Below are 25,449 nucleotides of genomic sequence, written 5' to 3' on the forward strand. Positions count from 1 at the left end.
TTGCACATTCAGAAGCAATGCTCTCCTAAGTTGCTAATAAAGTTGCCCGAACTTTATGCTGAATTAACAGAAATACATTCACAATGTGTCATGTCATCTGTAACTAATGTTCGGATTCCTACGCAGAGCCTACTGTACACTGTAACACAAACTCTCACCCGGCTTTTGCACACGTTTGCACATTCTGAAGCAACGTTTGCTTAAAGTCGTGACGTGACACCGGAGATGTTTGTAGAGCCGGGCAACTATTTTCCTCAAATGAGAACAGCCGATGGTGGCGTGAGCGAAGGCTCTGTCCCGTGTTTGCTCTGTGCGTTTGCTAGCTCCGCGTGTGGCAGAATTGTTTTAATTCTTAGCGCAGAGCCGTACGTTGGCAAATCCGGCACTAGGTCACTAGTCCCACAAGGTAAAGTGTAGTCATCAGTGAAAAAATTATTACCCTTGAGCTGGTACATGTGTTCACAAGGCTTAGCTATCACCTTTCTCAGCTAACCATTGGCTTCTTTAACTTTTTGAGACACTTTGTGTACAATTGTGCACACAACATGTTTGTCCTAGTTGTGTTGACCAGTTGCTAAGAAAGAGCAAAATACATTAAGGTTTGGATTAATTGAATCGCCTACGTAATGAACGCATCGTCATATAACTTAATTTTGCAGTGTAATGTTGCGTATGATCATTTGTCGAATGCACTACCACGTTCGACAAGTCATTTGACATGCCATGTCAAAAGTATAATTTTTCTTTGCTACAAATGAATATAACCGGAAGTGAAATTGCACTCTATTTCTAGCCTGAGATTTGATTCTATTCACACAAAAACAGAACATAAATGACTTCAGGATAAATAGATAATTACAGATTAAGACTGATTACTGTAAAAGACACAGTATTATGACATTACTTTTGTTGCAACTGAATATCGAGTGACTTTGAATATAGTTTAAATTTGACAGATTTTCAGACAGTTAATGATAGGTCACGCCTAAAAGAGTCAATAGAAATGCTATTTATTCAATGGCTGGTGACAAACGACATTGTGAACTGTTCGTGACTGAAATTCAACTGTAACCAGTAGTCACACGAGTGCAGATGCAGCAACAGCTCGTTGTAATGATCTGTAACTTTTGTTGAGTTATCAGTTTCCTTTAATGTGCGAGCAACACTGCAGTATTTGACCTATTAATTGTGCTACATGTTCCGTGAAATGTTCAACCGACACTACGATTCAGGTGGAACAGCTCAAGTGGAGAACACGGGGAAGCACAGGCATGGGTGTGGGCAGGATTTTGTCTTGGGGAGGGGGGGGGGGTTGCAAAGCCGCGTTGCATTGCGGCGGGAAGGAGCGGGAGGGGTCAAGTGCCCCTTTTGCACCTCCTTGCCGACGCCCATGTGCACAGGTAAATCCATAGGCGTGTGCAGGGTTCCTATTAGGGGGGGGGGGCGAAGGTTCATCGCAGCGCCCCCCCCCCACCCTACTAAGTCAATGTATGGGGCAGATTTTGTGCCCCCCCCCTCTTAGGTGACTAGACGGGTCAACGTACGGGGCAGATTTTGCCCCCCCCCCCTATTAGCTGATTAGAGGGGCGGCCGCCCCCCCCCCCTGCCCCCCTGTGCGCACGCCTATGGGTAAATCAACCACTTAGCTATGCAAACAAACACCACTTTTATTGCTCCGCGGTGGTCCCGGTTAAGAGTTCCCGCGATCACGTGATAGGCAGAATCTTGCAGACATGTAAACAATGTTCAAGCCATGGAAACTACCGGTCTGCCGTTCCAACGTTTCTTCCCGGCTTCTCGAACGACACACCGATGAGCAAGAAAAAAAAAAGGGGGTTTCCAGACAAAACAAATACTTCTAAAGACTTTTTCAAGAGGCGAAAGTCAAACGGGCCCGATAATGGCGTAGCGGAAACAGCAGCAAATGGGCTAGCGGTATTTCGTTCGTAGACCCTTTCGACGCTGTCACGTGGCCTCAGTTCCTTCACTGAGGCTATGTCCAACACCCTCTAGACTCTAGAGGGTGTTGCGGTGTTGCTATGTCGCGTATACAGTGTAGTCGCGTACTACCACGTGACGCGGTGCGACCGTGCGACCACGACATAGAGGAGGTCGCGGGTGCGACGCCCGGATCAGCACATCGCCTCGTGCGGTTAGGAGCGGCGCGGTCCCTTTCGCGTCGCGGTTTACCTTATCCCGATCGACGTAGCGACACAAGTGCCGGCGCGGCCGGCCTCAGCACTTTTGCTGCTGCTGCTGCTGATGCGCCAAGAGGATCCTGTTACCTCGATAACGAAGCCGAGGTCGGCCTACCGGTCGCCTGTGCGGTTCTGAGAAGGCGCGACCTTCGTCAAGTGTACGCGACGACGTCCCACATGAATCCGCCTTTTCGCGCTCACTATCGTCGTGTGCTTTTTATAGTTGAGCGGCTTTCTTTTCTCTGGAAACCGGCACCGAACAGAGGTCAAGATCGAGGCTATGGACGTATGAGCAGTCGCGCTTACTCCTTCAGTTCCTTATCTGTTTCACTTCATACCTATAATGCTCCGTGACGATCGCCGTATCGGCGCAAAAAGCTCGTCCTTATCACCGTCGCAAAGAACGTTGCCATTTCGTAGCGTCGTACAGACAGCATTGGTATAATCGTACTACCAGGATCCCCGGGTATCATATCAGTATTCAAAACAATCGCATTACCAGGATCCTCGGGTATCATATCAGCATTTAGGAACAATGGATACGTTAGAGACGCCAACAGGATTCCATATACAAAAAGGATTCCAACTCGCGCCAAATGGATCTTGTACAAAACTGGTATGGATTTAGCGCACAATTAATCATTTAACAGGATCGCTAAAGCCTCGGGAAACGAGATGCCCCCAGCACGTTTTCCCATGGTTCCAATGTGCTTCGTGCTAACGGTAGCTGTAGCGCATGGCAGGAAAGGCATTTCCGTGTCTGGAAGACGCAGTTGACAACAGAAGCAGCTGATATGTGTACATATACAAAACTATCCTCATGTACAAGGTCGACCACATCGAAGGCGAACACCTCATAAGTATTCAAGCCGGTAAAACTAGAACGTCTATTCTACTTCAGGATGGAAATGTCCGTTATATCACATCTAATCACGGTGTCGACAAACAATACAAGTTTTCCTAATTATGTATTCAACATCAGCTTCTACGAGGTCTTGAATACTGATCGGGTGTTACCATCGGATGTGGACGACCCTGCACTAGCCGCACATTGTCTATCGAGGCTAAATATTAACAGGGGATCCTTCTCGTTTAAAGGAATGTCCACCGAACAAATAAGGGGTGGTGCGCATACGACAGGCACTCAACTTCTTACCGGTAACTTACCACTGTCACTAGTGCGGGCACTGTACAACCATTGCATTTTGCCAGTTTTAAAGGGACACTAAAGAGCAAAACAATTTTTCTCGCATTAGTAAAGTAGTCTTCCCGATACCAAAAACACCACGCTTGCTGCGAGAAGACTCTTAATAAGCGAGAAAACGCGCAAAAAGAAAATACAGGTGGCGACGCCACCTTGAAATTCCCGCACCATTTGCCGTGACGTCACATATTTTTGACGGCGCCTGCTTTGGCCTACGTAGTTCCTAATCGGTTAAATCGATGTACATTGTCCTTTGAGGAGGCCAGAGACTTGACATACGAGTTTGTGGAAATTTCGTCGAGCCAGTGGCGCCAAAATACGTTAAATGATCTTTGAAATCTTTTACGTCACAAATTACATACAAAGTTCGGCGCGAAATTTAAAAATGAAACTGTTTTCTCCGCTAATAATAAACCTATGGTGGTGAAATAAACTACACAAGAGTTCTCTGAGCACACTTTATCAATCTAAACCAATTCATTGTTTCTCTTTAGTGTCCCTTTAACATATGGAGCAGAATCCTCGATCGTCAACAACAAAGAAACTAAGAGCTACCCGGCGCGCAACGGAACGAAAAATGAAAGGATAACCCTAAGAGATGGAAACCGCAGGCGTGCACTGCATGTCTCCAATATTCAAGAAGCAAGGCCACATAGTGCACGACTTTGCAACGAGAAGCGAAACCAGTTCAACGCACGTAAAGAAGTTCGTCACTGAGCGTAAGAACTCGCGGGACGGGAGCTGGCTATGCTGATTGGTAGTCAGCGCTCGTCTCTGTCGGCTCCTTGTCCCCTCGTCTGATACTGCGCTGTACGCAAGTTCAACGTAAGCCAAGTCGAAAATCCCGCCAAACGTGGCAGCATCGCCTTCGGTGAAGCAACCGCGTGACGCAATAACCTGGCGCGCTCAACTAGCCACACTCAATTAGCATGGGTTTCAACTACTGAAAACTGGACCGTACTTGATAATCAGTATGGGCTCAGTTAACCCGATGTGCGCCCGAACGTATAATTCAAATCCCGCGTCAAAACTGGTCAGAACTGGTAAGGCGAGCTGCGTACGTGACTGAAGCTTTCGTAGGAGAGCGATTAATCTACAACTTCGCGTACATTTTCCTTTGCGTATAACCACTTATAACCAAGTCAAATTTAGGTGCAGAGTGCCGCACAACAGGTAAATCGCAGCGCACTACAGTCAATTACAACCCACGAATACACGTAGGCTCCGCCCACAGCCGTCGCTACTGCATGCGGAGAGATTAGCATAGATGCCTTATCCAATCGCATTCGCTCAAATCCGTGACGTCAAGCACCTTTCGGGTATACCGCATTTACTCGAATGTAACGAGAGCTTTTTTTTTTTTCAGATTTTAGCTACCTAAAGTCGACCCTCGCGTTACAATCGACTACCGAAATAACGGTTTTTAGGGGCGAAGCTCCTTAAGGCAGCACCCGTTCGTCCCTCGTAGTCGTCGTAGTAGTCCGTAACAAGTCTTACGCTTTGACCTCCAAGGTGGTGCCGGTGGGAGATTTCTCCTGTGCGTTGTTGAACAATAAAAAATTCGCAGCGTGCGCGTTAACTAAAAGCCGAATTCTTCTGTCTCTCATTCCCCATTAGCAGCCATTGGCATGTTCCAGTAGGAAACGTTAGTAGAAGTAGAAGTGTAAGTGTTAGCTAAAAGCCGACTTCTTCTGTCTCTCATTCCCATTAGCAGCCATTGTTTACCTCCAAGGTAGTGCCTGGTGAGATTTCTCCTGTGCGTGATTAAACAATAAAAATTTTGTTCAAAACGCCGTTGATTGATGAAATAAACCAACGAAAGACGCCAGATGTTTTGTAAAAGCAGAACGAAAGAACGCCAGATGTTTTTCTTAAAGTGTAGTAGTAGTAGTTGTATGTAGCCACCTCGCCCGATCGTCAACGGGCGAGGTGGACCGGCAACGGCGCGAGGACCCTGCCGTACGAGAGTTAAATCACACTAAAGGCGCGTTCACACTGAGACATTCGGCGGCCAGAGCGCGCGGAATCCGCTTCGGCGGCAGCGAGATCCGCCGGAAAAGCCCATTCCGCGTCGATCGGTCCTGGACCGATTTTTGCGGCAGCTGCCGCCGGATTCCTTCACCGCGAACCAATCGGAACGCGAGTCGAACATTCGAAAAATGGCGGCGCGCTTGTGATATCGCAGTCGTCGAAGCCCGCAGCAACAGCGAAGTCTTTCCTAATGATACTGTAGCTCTCGACAAGTGCCAGGTGTTGCCGCGATTAGCATCTTTGCAATACATCATCGCGATCTTGCAAAACGGGTAGCATTACCTCGGCTCGACCAAGCTTCTCGCGTCTTGCAAATCAGGACGAACAAACCACAAGTGCTTGCGTCGTTTCTTTTGTTCGGCGAATGCATGTTTATCCTCGTCAGACATCGCCAGAAAGTTGCTTTGCAGCAGGCCCAGCAGTTCGACGACCCTGCTCATGTTTATGCGCTTCACCATAAAGAAACCCGTACACAACGCCGAGCGCGTCGATGCCAGCGTTCCTTCGCGCGAAGGGACGATGACAACTAGACGCCCTAGTTTCGGCGGTGCGGTTGCTAAGCGGTGTGAACAATGTTGACTTTCGGCGGCGCGTGAATTCCGGTCGCTGTGGCCGGCTGATTCCCCAGTGTGAATGAGCCATAAAAGACATACTTTGCGGGCGATACACTCTAGTGAGCTTTCAACTTTTCGTCTTAATGTACATGATAAAGAAATTATTTCTACGAAAAACGCAAGGCACACCTTGAGCAATATATTTGGTTTTGGGACGCTAAATGGAACCATGAGGCGATGCGAAGCCGGAGCACTTGCACGATCGCGTTCCGTTGGCTTTCGTTGGGCATGCTACCGACCTCGCGTCGTGGAACGCGCGTCCTGTCTTCCCTCTAGCCTTGCCTTTAATTCGCACAGGGCGAGCGGGGAATGCGGTCGCTCTTGGCGCTCTTTCGCTCGGGAGCGGACTTCTTCCTTGCATTTCACCGATCACAAGTGATAATGAAGGGACCACGTAAACCAACAGTACAATAAAAGTTTGATGTTTAATATATACACGATGTTTCACACTCTTTATATTATGTACTGGGCGCATTTCACGGAAGAGTTTCACGGTTTACAGATGATTCCCTCCGTAGCTTCGCCCCACTCATCATAATTCACCCCGTGGATATGCTGTGATTTTTTTCTTCCTGGACGCAATGAGAAGTCACCCCTCGCGTTAGAGTCGAGTAAGTACGGTAATTCAGGGCGAGTTTCCCCATACAGACGTACACATGTTGGCGTCGCTCGTTTTCGGCCGAAACCTTGAACTTCTTGCCAAATCTCAAAGATTCCGACAACGCGGCTCTGCCCAACGCAATATTTTATGCACGCGCGACGATCTTCTAATTCTTAATATGCGCAGCAACTATATTAGCAGCAAAACTGTACTTGCTGTTAAAATGAAAACCACCCAGCACGACTACGTTGCACATAGGAATGAAAGGCGCGCCGCAGTTCTAAAGTTGTAACCGGCTATAGAAAAACGAGAGCTACAACAGACACACGGGATCCGTGAAAATCGTGCATGGCATTCGGTCGACATTTCGAACAGAGAACGCTGTGCATCTGCTTTCTACACGGCCGTCCATTGTCTAGTGAGCCGTGATTAATCTTTCGATACCGCTGTTTTCCTCCCAGAAACCCAGTGGAACGCTTAGACGAACACGGCATACCCGATGAATCACCGGCTGCGTGAGACAAACGAAACACTATCGATAACAAATACGTTCGAGCGCACACACGGCCCGACCTGCCAACACGCTTCGATTCTGCTCTCGTACATAACTTCGGAAACCTTTCTCCGGGCGTTTCGCGTAGCCTATAGAAGACACCGACACAAGTGGACCGCAGCAGCAGCAACAACAGACTCGATCTATAGTTGGAGGAGCATTCATAGGTGTGCGCAGGGTTCAAATGAAGATGAAACGTTTACGCCATTCTCATAGGCGTGCGCAGTTTCATCGCAGACCCCCCCCCCCCCCTCCGCCCTCTTAGGTGACTATAGGCGGGGCGCACGCTATGGTCATGCCCACAGGATCCACGCCATGTTCTCGACCGACAGTCGGTCTAAATGACACCGAATTCACGACAGTGACCATCGCTATACTCGAACAAGAAATGTCGATCACTAGAGGCAATGTAATGAACAAAGGCCAAGACGTCTTTCGTGCATACAATGCAGTCCTATGAAGCTCGTCCAACGAACAGTTCTGACCTTTGAATTCCCTTCATAGTCGGCAAGCAGAGGCACTCATCTCGCACTTGAATAGTGTGCACCTTGCAACAGCGGCACACGTGTTCAACTCGTTCCGGCAAACAAGTTTAGCTTAAAAAGAGTTTCTAACAGCTTGCATGCGCCGCCGGAAAATAGCGCTTTATATAAGAAGTGCATAGATATATGGATCACGTAACCGGATGTAAGATGTACGCTGTCGCGGGTCTGAAGCTGTTTACCATTGAACAAGCGGAATTCTACACTGCAGTTCCAAATGCACCGATATTTTTTTGCCGTAAGCTCGCCGAGTCCGTTTAGATAATACGAAAGTGAAACGCAGATTAACCACGGCCGGACGAAAGAGAAGACGCGCTGCGCGTCTTTGCTTTGTTTGAAACGAAAAGAAAGCACACTTGAACTGACATTTGGACGAGTTACGGTTTAGCTTCATTTTAACACAAAGCGGACAGAGTACAATGAAATCAGCGCCGGCTGTGCATAGCTGAATTTATTAAGTACCGTGTCTGTTTTGCGCTGTGACGTTTAACCGCGTGACGTTTAACCAGCGGTTTATGCAGCACCATCCCAGCCCTTACCGTTCCAGATGCGATCGTTCAGCCACCATGGAAATGATGGATTTGCCTAATCTTCGTGCTTGCGGCTTCGAACGCATTTGTGGCTTTGTTTATTGCTGTTCTTTGTTTGGCTTTTGTTTTCGGATAATAGAATGAATCGTTGTGAACTTCGTGAGCCGATTTGAATTGGTGAACCTAAAAAAAATGTCAAGGCGGTGAAGTGGAACGGCTGAACGCTTGCTGAACTTCGTCATGCGACGAAGCGGTGCAGGTCACAGGGAGCCAAACGGAGCCGCAAGAACGAAGCTCAGACAAATCCGTGTGCTACCCACCATTCCCGTGCTGGCTCAAGCGCCATGCTAGGGTAGCTAGGGTGGCTAGAAAGAAACTTCTAGCCACCCTAGCCATGCGTTGCAGCTCCCGTAGACACTAGCGCCAGTTTTCCCTCCAGTACATTTATTAGGAAACGCTGTATTAAATGCCGGTCTGCGACGAAATCGCGAGTGCGAAATCGTAACCGAAATCGCATCACCGTGTGACATGTAAAACACGCAACCAAGCTTTTTCGTCCCGAAAAATCCGAGAAATCTGAGCTACAGCTGGCAGGGGTTCGTGATAAAAGACATAGGCATTGCAAACGTCAAAAGACACCACAAACGCCGGCGTTTGCGTTGCCTCTACTGCTCTCTCTCTCTCGTGTCCGTGTTTGCAATGCTATACCGTCTTTTATCACGAATCCCTGCCAACTTTCGCTCAGATTTCCCTCATTCCTTTATCACGATTCAACCTCGAGCACGTGGTTGGTTACCGGGCACTAAGCCTACCGAGGTGATGGGGGAGGTTTCGCCACAAAAGCCCAATAGATAAAGCGAAAAAAAGGAAGGGAAAGAACGAAAGACAACCGCAGACCGCAGCCGGCAAAAAAAAAAAAAAAAAGACGGATGTTCACCTGCGACGCGCGCGAGTCAGCCTGCAGCCTCGACCCTCGCGAAATGCCAGTTCTCTCTCTCTCTCTCTCTCACACACACACACTCACACACACGACCTGTCTGTCTCTCTCTCTCACGAAACGACTTGCGTCACAAACGCAATGCGTGCGGCTTCAGCCTCGCTGACAAAAAAGCTTGCGGTGACTCTCTAACGAGCGCTGTTGCGAGAAACAGGCGCAATGCTTCACTCTTTTTAATGTACGCGGTGCGACTATATACATTTGCTTTTGTGGAACAGATTAATCTTGATTTCGAATCCCGATAACGTGTGGGGGAGATTAGATAGAGGGGCAACATCACCGGTGTGCACATCACCCTCTCCCCCAGTTTTATTCTTTTTTACTGCGCCCCGTAAGGAAAAAAAAAAAGAAAAATTGCCAATTGCACAAACTGCTGCGTGATTCATTTCCGGCAGAACTCGTGAAGCGCATATTTCAGCGCACATATTTTACAGCAGTTGCAACGCCATGCACACTGACCACGGTCAAGCGCGACCTCTCGCTGCGACCCGGCCCGCACATGACTACATGTGTTCAGTTCATTTTATTTCCTCTTTTACTTAATAAATATGTGCATGAGCTACAATGGCGTGACTGGTCACAAAGCATATTTTTCCTGAGGCACCCCATGCGGTCACCACAGGCCCGTAGCCGGGGGGGGGGGGGGGGGGGAGGGGAGGCGGCTAGGGCCCCCCCCTCCGAAATTTTGGTGAAGTACTTGTTTTCATCAAAAATAATGAAAATAGGCGTTTTTCTCAAATAGCCAAGGTTTTCAGCAAGTGCCTCCCCCCCTCCCCCCCCCCTCTCCGAAAAATTTTCTGGCTATATACGGGCCTGGATCACTGTGTGTTGAAACTAGTTGAAACATAACCGTGGAGCGAGAAATTCGGCATCCTGACTTCAGCAATTCTGGAGATTGGTATCGATATATTTCTCCCGAGACCTGAGATCAAATACCTCATGCAGAAATGGCCCATGTATGAGATATAGGAAAGGAATCGGCGCAACCCCCCCCCCTTTCCCCCTGGCTCCAATACTTCACTGCCCTTACAGAAGACTGAGTATTGTGAATGCGGCCCGGTAGCTGAGGTGAGTTAGATCTCTGCTACAGAGACTATATACGCGTAACGCAGCAGCTGGACACAGTTAATCAGATTCACAACAAGCAACACGTTTTTCTCGCTTGCGAGATAAAAAGAAACCACTCGCAAGATGGCGACGGTAGAACCGTCACCTTAACGTTATTTCAACTGACACGCGTCAGATTCCATGAGACGATTGCAAAAATAATAAAAGCTAAACGATCGAATTAGCGCCGTCTTATAACATATGGGGGAGGGGCGGGGCGTCTTCCCCCCTAGCCCTAGCAAATGCGCACGCCTTGCGGGCGGCACAAACTAGTTGCAATTACGATTGAAATAACTATTGCGCTCACAGTGTATACACATTTTCAAGCTACCGCTATCTCTGGAGCGATTATAAAGAACAATGGATTCCTCCACACGCTTTAACGGAGAGCTCTTATCTTAAAACTTGAACAACCGGAACAACATTGTGGAGTGGGTCGGCAAACAGAGCCAACCGCAAACAAGGGGGCGGGTATAAATGTACAAAGAGGCGTGAGAGCGTTATCTGTTAAAAGAAGCTGGCTGAAAGCCCGACGCACCGTCGCCGCCACTCGACTGTGACGAGAGCGTGGCATCTACTACGCGCGCCAATGATCCTCTCCGGTAATTAGCAGAGGACACGCGAATTCTTGAGATCGAATAGAATCGCGCCAGAAGCGCATCGAATTTAATCGAATGCTTTTCGAACACTGAAAGGCCGTTTTTACAATTCACGTCCTATAGTAGCGACACGTGATAACAGGCCCTTTAAAGGGCCCGATATAGCAGGCTCCTTAAGCTCACGCTAAAGATACCACAGCCGCCTGTGCTTTAACGAGGCACTCAAAGTTACAATGACCTTCGCAGTCGAGTGCATTGTTACTTCCTATTGACGCCTAGACATCACCACATGGTTCAACATGCTGATACTTGGTCACCGAGGTGCTAATTCATATCTAATTCACCAACACTGTCAATCCACACTGGATTCACCTTATGCACTAATTGTCACTCCTGATCACTTGGCATATCATAACTACACTGGAGTTAAAACGGCAAGGTGCCCACCAGGGCCGTAGCCGGAAACTTTTTTTGAGGGGGGGGGTAATTTGACCTCCCCCCTCCCGGCTACGCCAGTGATGCAAATAAGCACGGTAGGAAAGCACACGGCTTAGAAATCGCGGCGGGGAAGGGATGGGTACGGTATACGATCTCACGTACGAGGTAATTAGTGAACTTCCGTTAATTAGCGAATTTACGTATTTGAAATTCCTCACGCAGGTAACGTCCGACACCCGTAGTAATCGTGCTCGTGGCCTACAATTACGCTATTTGACAGGGGCGGTTAAGAAAAAAAAAACGGAATTCCGTAGTGTCTAAAAGTCACTATATGCACACCCGGTATACGATATGTTACGCGATACAAGAGGCGGAGGTTTTGCGCAATGCGCGGCTCTGGCCAGCGTGCAATAAAATAGTGGGCAACAAGAGACGCCGACGCAGGAGTCCGCTCGACTCAGCGCCGCCTTGGGATCCAACCCACCTGTCCAAAGGGACGCGCACAAAAGCGCGGTCACCGGCTGAACAGCTGCGTGACGCTTCGCGCTACCGGTGCCGTTAGCAGTGGTGGTGGTTGTGTAGAATGAATGGCGCTTGCACCCGAAAGCTATGCGGGATTTCCGAGCCAAGGCTAGAATACCACGGCCGAACAAATAACTGTTCTTTTCTTAATGTTGTAAATACCACTTTTCTGATGTATAACAATGTATTTTGACAATTGCTCTCACTAAATGTATTAGATTTCTATTTTGTTTATCAATACTGCGCGTTTGTGGGAAAACACGAGTGTGTATATGTTGAACTCTTAGTTGCACTGAAGTACTGTATTATATTGGATGTAAATACCAGGTGCCCTGGTATTTACATATATATGTATATATACATTTACATATATTGACTATATATATGTATACTGGTTGTAGCCTTTACTGCTGCCCTGTCAGGGCCTTCAGGCACATTCTAGCTGTATAGTGCAGTTTTTCGCACGAAGGGACCCCCCAACAATTTCGTTGGAAAACAAAAACATTTCTGATTCTGATCATTACTACAGTGAAACCGCCGTTGTGTCGTGATGAGTGAAGTTAATAATAATCTGGGGTTTTACGTGCAAAAACTACGACGTGGTTACGAGGCGCGCCGCAGTGGAGGGCTCCGGAAAATTTTGACCATCTGGTGGTTCTTCAACGCGCAGCGACAACGCAGAGTAACACGGGCCTCTAGCATTTTCGCCTCCGTCGAAATGAGACCGCCGGGGTCGAACCCGCGAACCTTCGGTTTCGGCAGCCGAGCACCGTAACCACCGTGACAACGACGCGAACGTAACGAGCGAAGTTAAAAGGTAGTACCTGGTAGTACGTTCAGACGGCGGTCGCAGCGCTCATGTCGCAAAAGGTAGTAGCATGCAGGCTTGCTACAACAGCACTTCGAGCTAACTGGGATGCGGAGATCGGAAAAGCTAGCTAGTCCACCACGAGGAAAAGGCGGAACGAGACAGAACCTGCGGAGCACACACACAACACACTTGCACACACACATAAAACAAGAAAAAAAAAACAAGGAATCCGTGCATCGTTCGAGGGCGTACGAAAGGAGGTCACCGATTCCTCTCAGGCACGTTGGCAAACTCGGGAGAGAGAGAGAGAACACGCGGGAGTTGAGAAGATGAAGAAAAAAAGAGACAAGGGGGGAGGGGGGAGCCATCCGGCCCTCCGTAAGAGATCGACCGAGCTACTTAGGGTTAAGCGGGTAAGAGGATACGTCCACTTAACGCGAATTGAGACGGCATCACAACTGTACTCGACCACGACGACGCGACGACCAGGCCCACGGGCTAACAGAGTTCGGGTCTTTCGGCGGCGCCTCCCGCAACTTACGTAACCTGGATGTGTACCGAAGCGAGCGAGCTAGCGGGCCCGTCGTGCGGGTTCTGCGCGGCACCCCGTCACGAGAGAAGAGCCGAGCATCGGAAACCCACGGTTCTCAGTTTTAAAAGCAGGCCCGCGCGGCCGTATCGAAAAATAGCGGTACTCCTAGCCGACCCTCTCTACTTTTTGTTGTTTCGTTTTTACGGGAATAAACATACACGCCTCGCATATACCGCGGAGGGGCGGGTGCCTTGCGTGCCGCGAGAGATTGGAACCTCGGAGCTCTCCAACCTTCTTTGACCGCGACGCGGGATGACGCTCCTGGCGGTGGCAGCATTTTATTCCAAGCAACGCCGATTCTATTCCTCTTTGCACATCGCGAAGCTCACTTTAGATGGGGATTCGAAATGTGTGTGAACTGTAGGGTTCGTTTGTATGGACGGCACGGGTTCCACCGGCTTGCGTCTAAGTTATTGCGGGCATATTGCGGGTGTCGGTAGCGGAACACACTGGCATCATTTGTTACGCGAGTCGTCATAAATCGAAGCAAAAGCGGGCCCAGTTTCGGGTATGCAGCCTAGCCGCTGCCGTGGCTCTAAAAGGCGCCCCCGTGAAGCAAGGACGCATCGTTTGATTGCACGCGTCGAGATCACGGAAAGGGGGGCGGGGGGTGGAGGGGTGACGGGGAAGGGGTGTTCTCTCGGCCCGCTAAATTTTACGATTGGCTTTTTACGTTGTTTGTTTTGTTTGGTTCGTGTTTTGGTTTCCGTAGGCAGGGCCACCCCCCAGGAACCGGCATTAGGCCTAGGCGGCCGCGGTGCACCGAGATGGGCGCGAATGAATGGGAAAGGTGGTCAAAACGGGCTCGCTTACCTCCGCTCTCCAAGGTTTTGTTGTAAAAATCCCGGATTTCGCCGAGCAAGTGGTACATTTTGGAAGGGGCGACACTGGACAGCCCACGCACAGTCCACAGTGTCAGAGGTGGATCTCGGGTGAGACCGGCTGCCACTTCACGAGTTGCGGGTCACGTGACCGAGCGGCAGTGGCGCCACCTGGAAACGGTCGGGAGAAACAGAAAATAGACCCGTTGTAGCAGACGACACCTGAACGGAGGCCGGCAAAAAGAGAGCAAGAGGCGGGCCTACCGGCTAGCGCTACCGCCCGTGCGTATTTCTCTTATCTCTATTCTTCTTTTTGCTTTCTCTTCTTTCTCTTTTGCTACTCTAACCGCGCAGACAGGCCGCCGCCTGCAGCGCCGAGCGCTCGAACGTGAACGCACCTGGCTTGTGTGTTGGCGGCACGAACGACGGTTGGGACACGAAAATCAATTCGGTGACGGCAACTGACGACAACGCGTTGTCGACCAATATGAATCATCCTAATTCAGTTACAAATCGATCAAGGGAGACCGTTGCCGCGTCGTGTTTGTGTCTATCTGTGCGCCGGCACACGAAAACAACAAAGAAAGAAGTCAGAAAAAACGCGGTTCGCGTTCCGTGTTCCTTTTTTTTTGTTTTTTGCTGGCGCGTACTTGTATTGCTTGCGTTTGGGCGCGCGCGTCGTTCTCTAAGCGGTATCTAGGGTCATTACGGCTATTGCCTCGCAAGAACAATAAAACAAAAGGAAAAAAACGGCACTTGGGCAGATAGGTCGTTGGGATTCATTTCGAGAAAAGCGCGACAACGCTAGGCATTCCCGCGGTGAGGTAGCCGTAGTAAAGGAACCTATTAAACGAAAGGAGGAAATACTGGGCATAACGAGGTGCGTGAACGCGGTGGAAGATACTTCATTCAGGAAGGCACTTTTTCCTAGAAGAAAGGAGATAGCTTGTAACGGCGTTAATGTGTTGCGCGCAAACGCACCTTCTAAAACGATGACCCTTTCACTTTCTCTTTATGCGTTATGTACCCTCGCAGGGTCACTTCCTTATCTATCTCCTGTGCTTTAGGTGAAGACATCTTTTAGAAGACGATTGTGAGCTGCTGTACGGGGCGCGATTTGAGAGTGAAGGCTGACGTATGCACGCGCAGCAGCCGTCGCATATCGACCGTGTTTGCCAATTGCGCGATGCACAGTACTGTATAATGTTAAAGGGAACGCTCAAGCGCACCTGTCACATTGCTTGGCGCCCTAACTGCGAGTCGAAATGGTGTCCGTGCGCTTCACTGATGTGTCGAAACAGGTCAGAAATTTGACCGGCAACCACGGGTTATGTGCCGTAATTAATAGGCGACTGATTTCTTGTGAGAGAGTTAAATACGGAAGTGTCCTGCATGCTCCATTAGGGACGATATGAGTGGGACCCACTGATTTTGTTGGTTTATTTGAAGCAGTGGTTATACTGGTGACGCCTGGATTCTAACCTGACTTGTTGATACGTAAGAAAAAAAAAGTAACTATTCTAGTTGAATAGTTAGTCAAACATATTTTCATCCGTGTTTAGCCGCTACGGCCGACGTTTTAACGTGGCTAGGCAGCGGGTTTGGTTGGATACAGAAAGGTGCATGTCATCGCCTAATCAAACCGCCTAACTGAAATCAGAACAAGGCGAGCCTAAATTAACTGTAACATGTAAACACTGAAAAGAAGATCCGTGTTTTCACTTCGACACAAGGTGAGAAAAAATAAAACAACTGAACAGCAGCGAAAAAAAGGAAAGACATTCTTTATGAAAACACATGCTTTATACAACACACAAAATAACAGGACCAATGCATCAGCACGTTCTGTCTACAAAATCTCTCACAGCAGGGTACAAAATCGTGTTTCAAACATCGAACACACCATGTTATGTGTAATTGTCTTTTTTTTTTCATTATTTAGAAGTATATTATGGACATGTCGACAACTATCAGAGGCGCCGGCTACTAAATTCATTGCACACGTATCGTTACACATTTTGCAAGAAGCTAGAACAAGGAAATTAAGAAAAAAAAAGGCCTTGGGAACAAAATCATTTTTTTAATGCACAAAAGTTTTTTTATACCTGACGTCTGAATAGTTTATTTTTCTTTATATAAGTGCATTAATACATAGCTAGTTCCTGGCTGAGGATCCACACGTCGTATATCTTATTTAATATAGATAAATCAATTATTATTAAATAATACATCGGTTCTTATTATAATTGAAAGTGTACCGAGTCCTATTTATCTCCTTGAAAGAAAAATGTCGCCTGCGACTACTACAAGCATCCAATATGTGGCCGTCCGTGCAGCAGTTTTGCTCCAGTTGAGCATTATGTATACTTGCCGACCCCAAGGTCGCGGGATCGAATCCGGGCCGTAGCGGCCGCATTTCGCCTCCGTCGAAATGCTTGAGACTCGTGTACTTATTTTACGTGCACGTTAACGAACCCCAGGTGGTCGAAATCTCCGGAGCCCTCCACTACGGCGTCCCTCATAATCATATCGTGTTTTTGGGACGTAAAACCCCAAATATTATTATTATCATTAAACATTATACTTGAGTTGGCCACGTGCAAGAGAGGCTGCATATCACGCACCGCGATATTTGTGTCGCGTTTCGTCATAGCGAACTTTCAGATCCCAGTCGAAAGAAACGCCGGCACGGTCAAATGTCGCTGTATATAAGATATCGCATTCAGACACTGAATTTTATTTGATCGCTGTTTTTTTTTGTTGCTTTTTCGCTTAGATTTTTTCTTCCTTATCCCGCTCGCAAGCCTTGGTGCTGGCACTGGTATGTGCCTCCTCATATCAGCGAAAGCACGATATCGCTTGACATTTGGAAGACACTGCTTTCTGTTCCAAAAAAGAAAAAGGAAATCCTCACAGGGTTCCTTATGTATTTAAAGGTGAAATCCATCTTCTTTTGCTTCTCCTTCTTTTTCTCAGTCGATTATATCGATCCATCCTCCCCCAAGTTTTCTGCGCCTAACGTGGTTTCGCAGTGCCTCCAGGATCGGAGGCACTGCAGCCTTCTGCACGTTACATGGTTTTTCAGCAACGCCTCCGAGATCGGCGCACGTTTTTCTAACATTACACGTGACGTCACACGAGGACGTGATGACGTCATCGTGTGGCGTCAGCTTCTGTGACGCCATATTGACGTCACGACGACGTCACAAAATTTGGCAATCTGTCCACGCCATCAAGCCGTAATCTCTGAGCACTGCCTCCGGGATCGGTGGCATCGGAAGTGCCTCCAGGATCGGCCCACCTTTGGCCTAGCGAGATGTCATGTGATGATGAGTGTGACGTCATCACATCATGGTTTTTTGCATCATTCGCGTTGACGCCGACGCTGACGGTCACTTTTCGCGCTTGATGGGGCCTAAACAGGCCGATGATTATGATAATAATGATTATGATGAAAGGTAGCGGCCGACAATGCGCGTCTACTTTAGTGCGGACAATACTTTAGCGGTGTGTGAACGTTGCTCGCGCAGCAATGCGGTATACTGTTCACACTGTACAACAATGGTCGTGAAACAATGTCGGTTTTACGGGGCGACAGGTCTTTGGCCTGAGCTGCGCGAACAGAACAATGCGCCAACACACCTTCGCGTGTTGTAACGCAGCCGTCTTTTGTTGTGAGAAAGAATAGCAAAGAAAAATCTTGAGTATGCTAATGCTATTAATAGCTCAACTTATTCGATAAGCAAGAAATTCAATCAAGAAGTGTGGCAGATGTAGCGTATTTGCGCAATATCGACAAGCGGAATAGCAGGATACGTGGGCTAAAAAAAAAAAAAAGAGTTTTCTGGAACATCGCTATTTCTATTCACACTGATCTAATATCTCTCTCATTTCGTTAGAGCATCAAGCAGATTGCTGTTTTGGGTTGCCAGGCGACGGCATTCTGTCAACCCGTTCAGTCATTCGAGATTTCGACACGATGCGGGAACAGGTATATAGGGCATTTTGTGTTCGTAGTCGTCATCATTATCATTCACTGTTTGTTCTTTAGCTCTTCCTTACAAATGAGAGAAGGAAGGAGGGATTATTATTACCTGTTATTGATGTTATCATTTCTTCAGTATACCGCCCTGTTCCCCAGTGGTGTATCATGTAGTGGGTGTAATGATAAAACCATCACCATCGTCAAGAAGAAAAACATCAATATCATTGTCGCAAACTCGCCCGAACTTCTTGCAAAGCTGCAGAGCCAACCTTGTCATCCTTCGATACGCATTCGGCATATAGACGAAACCCAGTTAATTAGCCGTCCTTAATCGATTAATTGTATATTGTATTGTTGCACACTGACGTAATTTACGAGGCAGATTAAACGTGAACGTTTTCTGTGGCGGATGTCAGCAATAACTCGCTCCATGAAACGCTTTGAAGATAGGAAAGCGCAAGCTTGCATGCCTTCGCATTGTTATAATAGCTGTTGGGGTCTTACGTCCTAATGCCACGACATGATTATGAGGGACGCCGTATAGCGGAGGCCTCCGGAAATTTCGACCACCTGGGGTTCTTAACGTGCATTTAAATCTGAGCACACGGGCCTCTAGCATGGCCACCGCGGCCGGGATTCGATCCCGCGACCTTCGAGTCAGCAGTCGAGCACCATATAACCACTAGACAAACATAGCGAGTTGTCATCACGCGGTATAGTTTTGAGTACGAGGCCAAGTTCTTCATTTTCCGGTGTCCATGCAGCTGAGTTATTCAAAGCAGCTCACGCCTGAGAGGTCGTCGCATCCGACGCCTTCTCCCGTACACGCGTGCGCTGCGCAAGCGCACCAATGCACCATTGATTTCGGGGCACCTCGCCAGGACATTAACGCGAAGGCATCAACGACATGCATCAGTCACTTGGTGGATCGCTTTGTCATGTCGCCTTATATACTTTCAGGCGCAGTCCCAGCCATCTGTGACACACCAACATCAACAGGTTATTTGCGGCCCCTCGTCCTGTCTATCACGTATACAGCGAATGTCGCTTGCACTATGATTCTTTCTTTTCCTGGGCACAAGTTCGCCCAATAATAATAAAAAAAGCTTCATCTTTACCGGCTTGAGTTTTGCGTCCGTCACCGTCGCAACCACGTGACAATGTGTTACTGAGAGCACATGCGCAGTTGGTGACGTGAAAGACGCACCCGAAGGGTGCAACTCTTTTTAAAATGTGTATCATGACAACCGATGCAGGCCATCACTTCGAGTCGACATCGCTAGCTCAAGGCCCCCACCAGATACAACGTATTACAACACGGCCCTACTGCCCTTTGTGTTGCTCTGACTGCGAGGTGCGTACGCTCAAGCTAGATTTTGCAGCACATCCCCTGCAGAGATTGTTCTTCGACTGGTTCGTCTTTCACTTTTATTCATACTAAGGCGAAAGCCTCAGATGCCTCATCAAACGCGAAAATTGACCGTCGGCGTCCCGCGTCGGCAGCGTCGAGGACAACACGAGGGATGCAAAAAGTCGTCCTCACGTGATGACGTCCCCATATGACGTCATCGTGACGTCACAGATCGCAAAATTTGTGACGCAACTCCACATGTTAGCGTCATCACACGGCATTGTAGCTTGGACGAAGTGGGGCTGATCACGAAGGCAGTGCAAATCTAGGTGCGGTGCCTCCGATCCTCGAGACAGTGCAAAGCCACATTAGGTGCAGAGAGCTTTCGGAGGTTTACACGGCTTTCGCCTTCGAGCCGTCTTAGTGAATGCATAAGAGACCCCGTGAGGTTTTTTTTTTTTTTTTTTTTTTTTTGAGGTTTCTCCGACTCGGCTCCCAAACAAACAAGACCAGACTGAGCAGATTATATGTCGTCCAACTGCGGAATTCTTTTTTTTTTTTTTTGTCCGTATGTACCTCAGACTACCTGCGCCTCGTACACAATTCAACGCCCGCTTCGACGCACGTTTCGTCCGATCTGGAAACGTCGACTGACATTCGAAGAGGCGCCGAGTGGGGAGACCTCTGCAGCGACCATATATAGTAGGCAGTTTGAGAATAGGTTACGCAAAGATGGCGTTCGTTGGGTACGTATGCCATTTCCGCCGCTTAACGTGGGTACCCAAGAGGTTAGCGCATGACGCATGCGCAGTGGCGACAAACGCCAACGCAAAGCTTTGCGTACCCTTTCTAAAACTGCCGTCGGTGTGCACGTGAAATGTCGACCGCTTTGTCGGGGCAAACGCGTGCTTTGTATAAAAGACGCCATGGATGACTATAATGTCATAGCACCCTCCAGTGTCCTATATGTAGGACGGCTTGAAAAACAATGTTGCAAATAAAAAAACTTGTGCTTTCTTTCGAGGGTAGAAGTGAACTTTTTTTGTGAAAAAAAAAGATATTTGTTTTGTCATTTTTTCTGAGTTTGAGCATATATGGGTTAATACAATTAAGGCGCGAGCCGATGTGCTTCGTGATCCGTCGTCTACGCATAGAACAAGCAAGTGCTGCAAACAACCTCACCGCGTATGTATTCAATGCCGACAAGGCTGTCGAGTTGTAATCGGCACTCTGTGAAACGATGGCGGCCTACAGGGCTACAGCCGCCGTTAATTCGCAGTTTCATCGATACGTATACAGATAAGGATAGCGAATTTTATTACTCTCACTGTACGTTCTTCGGGCACGTTGTCTAATGACGTTGATGACAGTCGCAGGTCCGCTAAACACGCCATAGGTGGATGCTCGAAGGCTGGAGTTAATGAAAATCATCAGGAACGCGCGCGAAATCTTAAAAATGAAAAGGTCGCGCTCGCCGGCTTCCCATTCTATACACGTTGACTTCTGCTACTTAGCTGGCTATCGGATTATTGCGACACGAATACATCAAAAATATAAATAAAACATATAAGGTCGGCGAATGAGTCAACGACCAGTTCTTAAGGGCGAGAAAAGAAAGAAAGAACGATCAAATGTCGCTGAACTTGAGCAGGCAGGCAATGAAAATGAGTGTGCGTGCGCATGACATCCGTGAGCGGGCAGCGCGTAGATCTCAGAGGCCATAGCGTGTTGGTATGTTTGCGTGTCACGGTCTTTCTGGGGGAGTGCATTTCGTTGTCACTATCATGGGCGAGCGCAAGGGGGTGGGTTGGAGAGGAGAGGGACAAAAAGCCTCCCCTCCCCTTTTTTGCCGGCGCACTGCCGGAGCCGATCGCGGAGGCCACGCGTCTCTCAGCGGAGTTCTTCGACTATATACACTTCTTATGGGAGGGAGGGAATCACTTCGCGATCTCACAGAACCACATGCATGCATGGTCCCTCACGAAATCGCTCGATCTGTCATATCCAAAAGCGGGCCTCTCCTCGCCCCTACGCCCTCTAATCATACACTCACTCACTCACTCACTCACTCACTCACTCACTCACTCACTCACTCACTCACTCACTCACTCACTCACTCACTCACTCACTCACTCACTCACTCACTCACTCGTTCGCTCGCTCGCTCGCGGTGACGAACGAACCAGTTATTGCGCTGTGACGGTAGCAGCGGTGGCAAAACGCTCTGCTTCGGCTCCGTTTTTTCTTCGAGCCGCTTCCTGAAAACCGCTTAGGTTCGCTCGTTTCCTTGCGTGCTTCCTTCCGCGCTACTTCCTCCAAAACCGGTGGAGGGGAGGGGGAGAGGGGAAGAGGAAGAAGACGAGACCAAATAAAGAAAACGCGCGTAGCCTTCGCTGTCTTCGTCTTCGGAGCTACGCCGGCCGGATTCGGCGTGGCACGGCGACCTCGAGCGACCCCGAAAGAAAAGAACGGCGCAGCACGGCGCTCGATGGGTTGCGACGCTCGCTACAGCGTCAGCGCGCGCCATGCGGCGTTTCGGCAAACGCTGCCGAGGCGACACACTAACCCTTACGCGCAGGACGGCGCTGCGCCGCTTCCTTCGAGGTGCCGATGCAACCGCTGACAACACTATGAGGATAGGGACGGCACGCGTTCGTCGCTAATTGTGTGCGGCGCTGTGAAAGCTACGAGACGTACGGACGCGGTGGTCACGAGTGCGCGGCAACAAATAGTGCGACGTCTTCGAGTGCCGTAGAGAGGCTGACTGACTGACTGACTGACTGACTGACTGACTGACTGACTGACTGACTGACTGACTGACTGACTGACTGACTGACTGACTGACTGACTGACTGACTGACTGAATGAATGAATGAATGAATGAATGAATGAATGAATGAATGAATGAATGAATGAATGCACAAGTTCTAGGCAGCAAATAGGGCAGTGTCTCTCGAGTACCGTAATGAGGAAACCTCAGGGCCGTACCCAGGGATTTTTTTCGGGGGGTGTTTGTGTGTAGAACAGCCAATTTTGGCAACTCGTGGTCGCTGTGAAGGCACGCAAATATTTGACTATCACCCGAAAAGTGAAAGAATGAAAAAAATTCGGGGGGTGTCAGAACCCCCTCAACCCCTCTTAGTTACGGCCCTGGCAAACCTGACTGAATGAATGAATGAATGAATGAATGAATGAATGGGTGAAGAAATAAATGAATGGATGTACGGTGGTAAGTAGACAAAATAATTGAACAAAACAAAGAGAAAGAGAGATTGAGTTGCAGGGGGGGGGGGTCTTTCTTCCAAAGCAGTTCACAAGAGCTGATGAGTGTCCCCCCCCCCCCCCTCTGTTCTGAATCTCTGCTTTCTGTGTGCACACGAAGCGACGAAACATACAAAATATTCAAAAACAGGAACTTCATTCATTCATTCATTCATTCATTCATTCATTCATTCATTCATTCATTCATTCATTCATTCATTCATTCATTCATTCAGGCCGGTGAAGAGGTCGAGTAGGCTAATCTAACTCCATAACGCCAGCAAAATGGAGGTCAGAAGGCAGCTGCCATCCAATCACTACGTTGCACTGTTATTCATTATGCGCAAATAATTATTGGCACAAGCACGACAGTAAACATATAAACGAATGAAAGCGAGATGTAATGTAATGAGACAAGCACAATGCCCAATAATTACTGAACGTATAATATTCGAAGCCGCAGAACAAACTGGCTTGTTTGTTACGTATGCATTATGCGCATATTGCGCTTGAAGTAGGGGTATTTGCATGCATGCAGCATTGTTTTTTCCCGAGGATTAGACGAGCACTTGTGCTTTCATGATGACCGATTGCAAGACGTTGGTTCTTGCGAGAAAAACGACTCGGTTATCATCAACTGTCTCGTTCCGGACACTAGCTGTTTGTTTTTTTACAGGCGAACGCCGGTGCTTGCCTTGAACGACGCTGTTTATGCACAATGGCATAAAACGGCTGACCATAGCGATAATTAAAAGTCACGTGGTCCCTTATGCATTTGACTAGGACGATTGGAAGGCGAAAGCCATCTAGTTCTTGTATCTTTTCAGTCGACTGTATCTTTCACTCCATCGGCGGCATCCAACGGTAGACTTTCTCTTCTCTCAAACTTTTCCTCCCCTTTCCCCACTAGAGGGTAGTCAACGGGGCTCAGTCTTGGCCACCACTGGCGTAGCCAGTGGAGGTTCGAACCTTCCCCCGAATTTTTTCAATTTTGCTTGTGTGTATATACACGCACACATACAAACGCACGCACGAACATACAAACGGGTAGTTGAATACCCCCCCCCCCCCCCCACCCCCGAAAAAGAAAATCTGGCTACGCTACTGCTGGTCACTGGCGTAGCCAGGGGGGTTTGAGGTGGGGGCGGGGTGTCCAAACCACCTCCCCCCCACATTTTGGAATTTTGCATATTACACACGCGCGAACATACATAAAGTTTAGAATAACAGAGAGCTGAGGTAGTCGGCACGTATTCACGCTACAAGACTGGGCGTGCAAACATGAACACGCGAGGCTTTTCTCGCGTGTCCGTTCAGTGCCTGGTCCGTCTCTTCCCCCCCCCCCTCCCCTAAAAAAAAAGTTCTGGCTACGCTCTTGGTCCTGGCTGACCATCCTGCTTATCATTTATCCTTCGACTCCGATGAAGCTAGCGTATAACACGTGACATCGTCGTAGCTGAGACCTGTACGCGTTGTGCATACTCTTCAGTCGTGTTCGCTAATGCATACTGCAAACCAGCGCGTGTAGCAGCAAAGGCTGCATGCAAAACAGCTATCTATCTAGCCTTGCCCCGCAGACGCGGCCAAGGCTGCCAGCACAGCTGCGCGAATGTGTTCTACGAGGAAAAGAGGAGGAGGAGGAGGAGCATAAGATGGGCGAGAGCTAAACGCCCCACGAGGCAAGGATGAACGGTTAGACAAAAGGAGGAGACGGGTTGGCAGGCCACTCGGAGGAGCAATCACCGCAGCTGTTGCCATTGTTAGAGATGGGATACGGCAGCTCCCTTCTACCGCACCCTCCTTTCCCACGCAGGTGTTAAGAGGGTGTTCTCTTAGACAAGGAAGAGGCAGCCTTCTTTTCCGCTAAACGCGTCGTCCAAAAGGAAGTACCTGCCGGAATTTTTTTTTTGTTGTTGTTGTCTCGATTAACGGAGCAAGGCGCGCAGCTGTACGGCGAAGTGTTACTGTATTCAGAGTAACGCCACGTATTGTAGCAGCAGATGGCGAACGTTGCGGGCAACGCAGTCATGTAGCGGTCTTTAGTGAACACCAGCCGCGATTTAGGCAACGCTGGTTTGCATTAGCCATAATTTTAGCCGACGTTAACCGGTGTTAATGGCTGCTGATGGGTATGTACGAACAAACACGGTAATTGAAGCCACGTGCCTTATCAGACACATCTGATAGAGTGCAGTGCCTTCGGGATCGGAGCCTATTATTTTCGTCAGAAATTGGACATCAGCGTTCCTACCACTCTCTCTCTCTCCATATATATATATATATATATATATATATATATATATATATATATATATATATATATATATATATATATATATATATATAATAACGATCAGCAGAATTCCGTGTTATTTCCGTTGTTGAAACGACGTATAGAATTTACTTTGTGAGGACGAAACACCATCGAGTGAACTTTCTTTTCGCACTACGAAATGCTTCCGAAATGCTTCCTAATAGCTTTCCCGCGACATCACACTGTTTCGAGAAGTTCATCTGACGTGCAGTCCCTTCTTACGCAAACGCAGTTCTTTCTTTCTTAGCTCGAAGATTGGAGCAGCAGCTGCTGCTGCTGCTCTGTCGCGTTTGTGTGTGTGTTACTTTTCTTCTTTTTTTTTTCTTCTTTTTTAAGAGAGTGAAAAGTTTGCATCTACAAACACGGTTGCTTGTCGAG

At 48.4% G+C, this 25,449-nt stretch overlaps 1 protein-coding gene across 1 annotated transcript in view; it reads right to left on the bottom strand.

Moving 5' to 3' along the window:
- The window catches only part of LOC119404855 (elongation of very long chain fatty acids protein AAEL008004), a 100,863-nt gene that overhangs the window by 10,756 nt on the left and 64,658 nt on the right, over positions 1 to 25,449 (bottom strand). Inside the window, exon 3 of the mRNA XM_037671534.2 lies at positions 14,153 to 14,331. Within this exon, the coding sequence (XP_037527462.1) occupies positions 14,153 to 14,210 (58 nt within the window). The 5' untranslated portion in view covers positions 14,211 to 14,331. The remainder of the gene's footprint in view (positions 1 to 14,152; positions 14,332 to 25,449) is intronic.

The sequence above is a fragment of the Rhipicephalus sanguineus genome, chromosome 9 (genome assembly GCF_013339695.2).
Source record: "Rhipicephalus sanguineus isolate Rsan-2018 chromosome 9, BIME_Rsan_1.4, whole genome shotgun sequence".
NCBI classification, from domain to species: domain Eukaryota; kingdom Metazoa; phylum Arthropoda; class Arachnida; order Ixodida; family Ixodidae; genus Rhipicephalus; species Rhipicephalus sanguineus.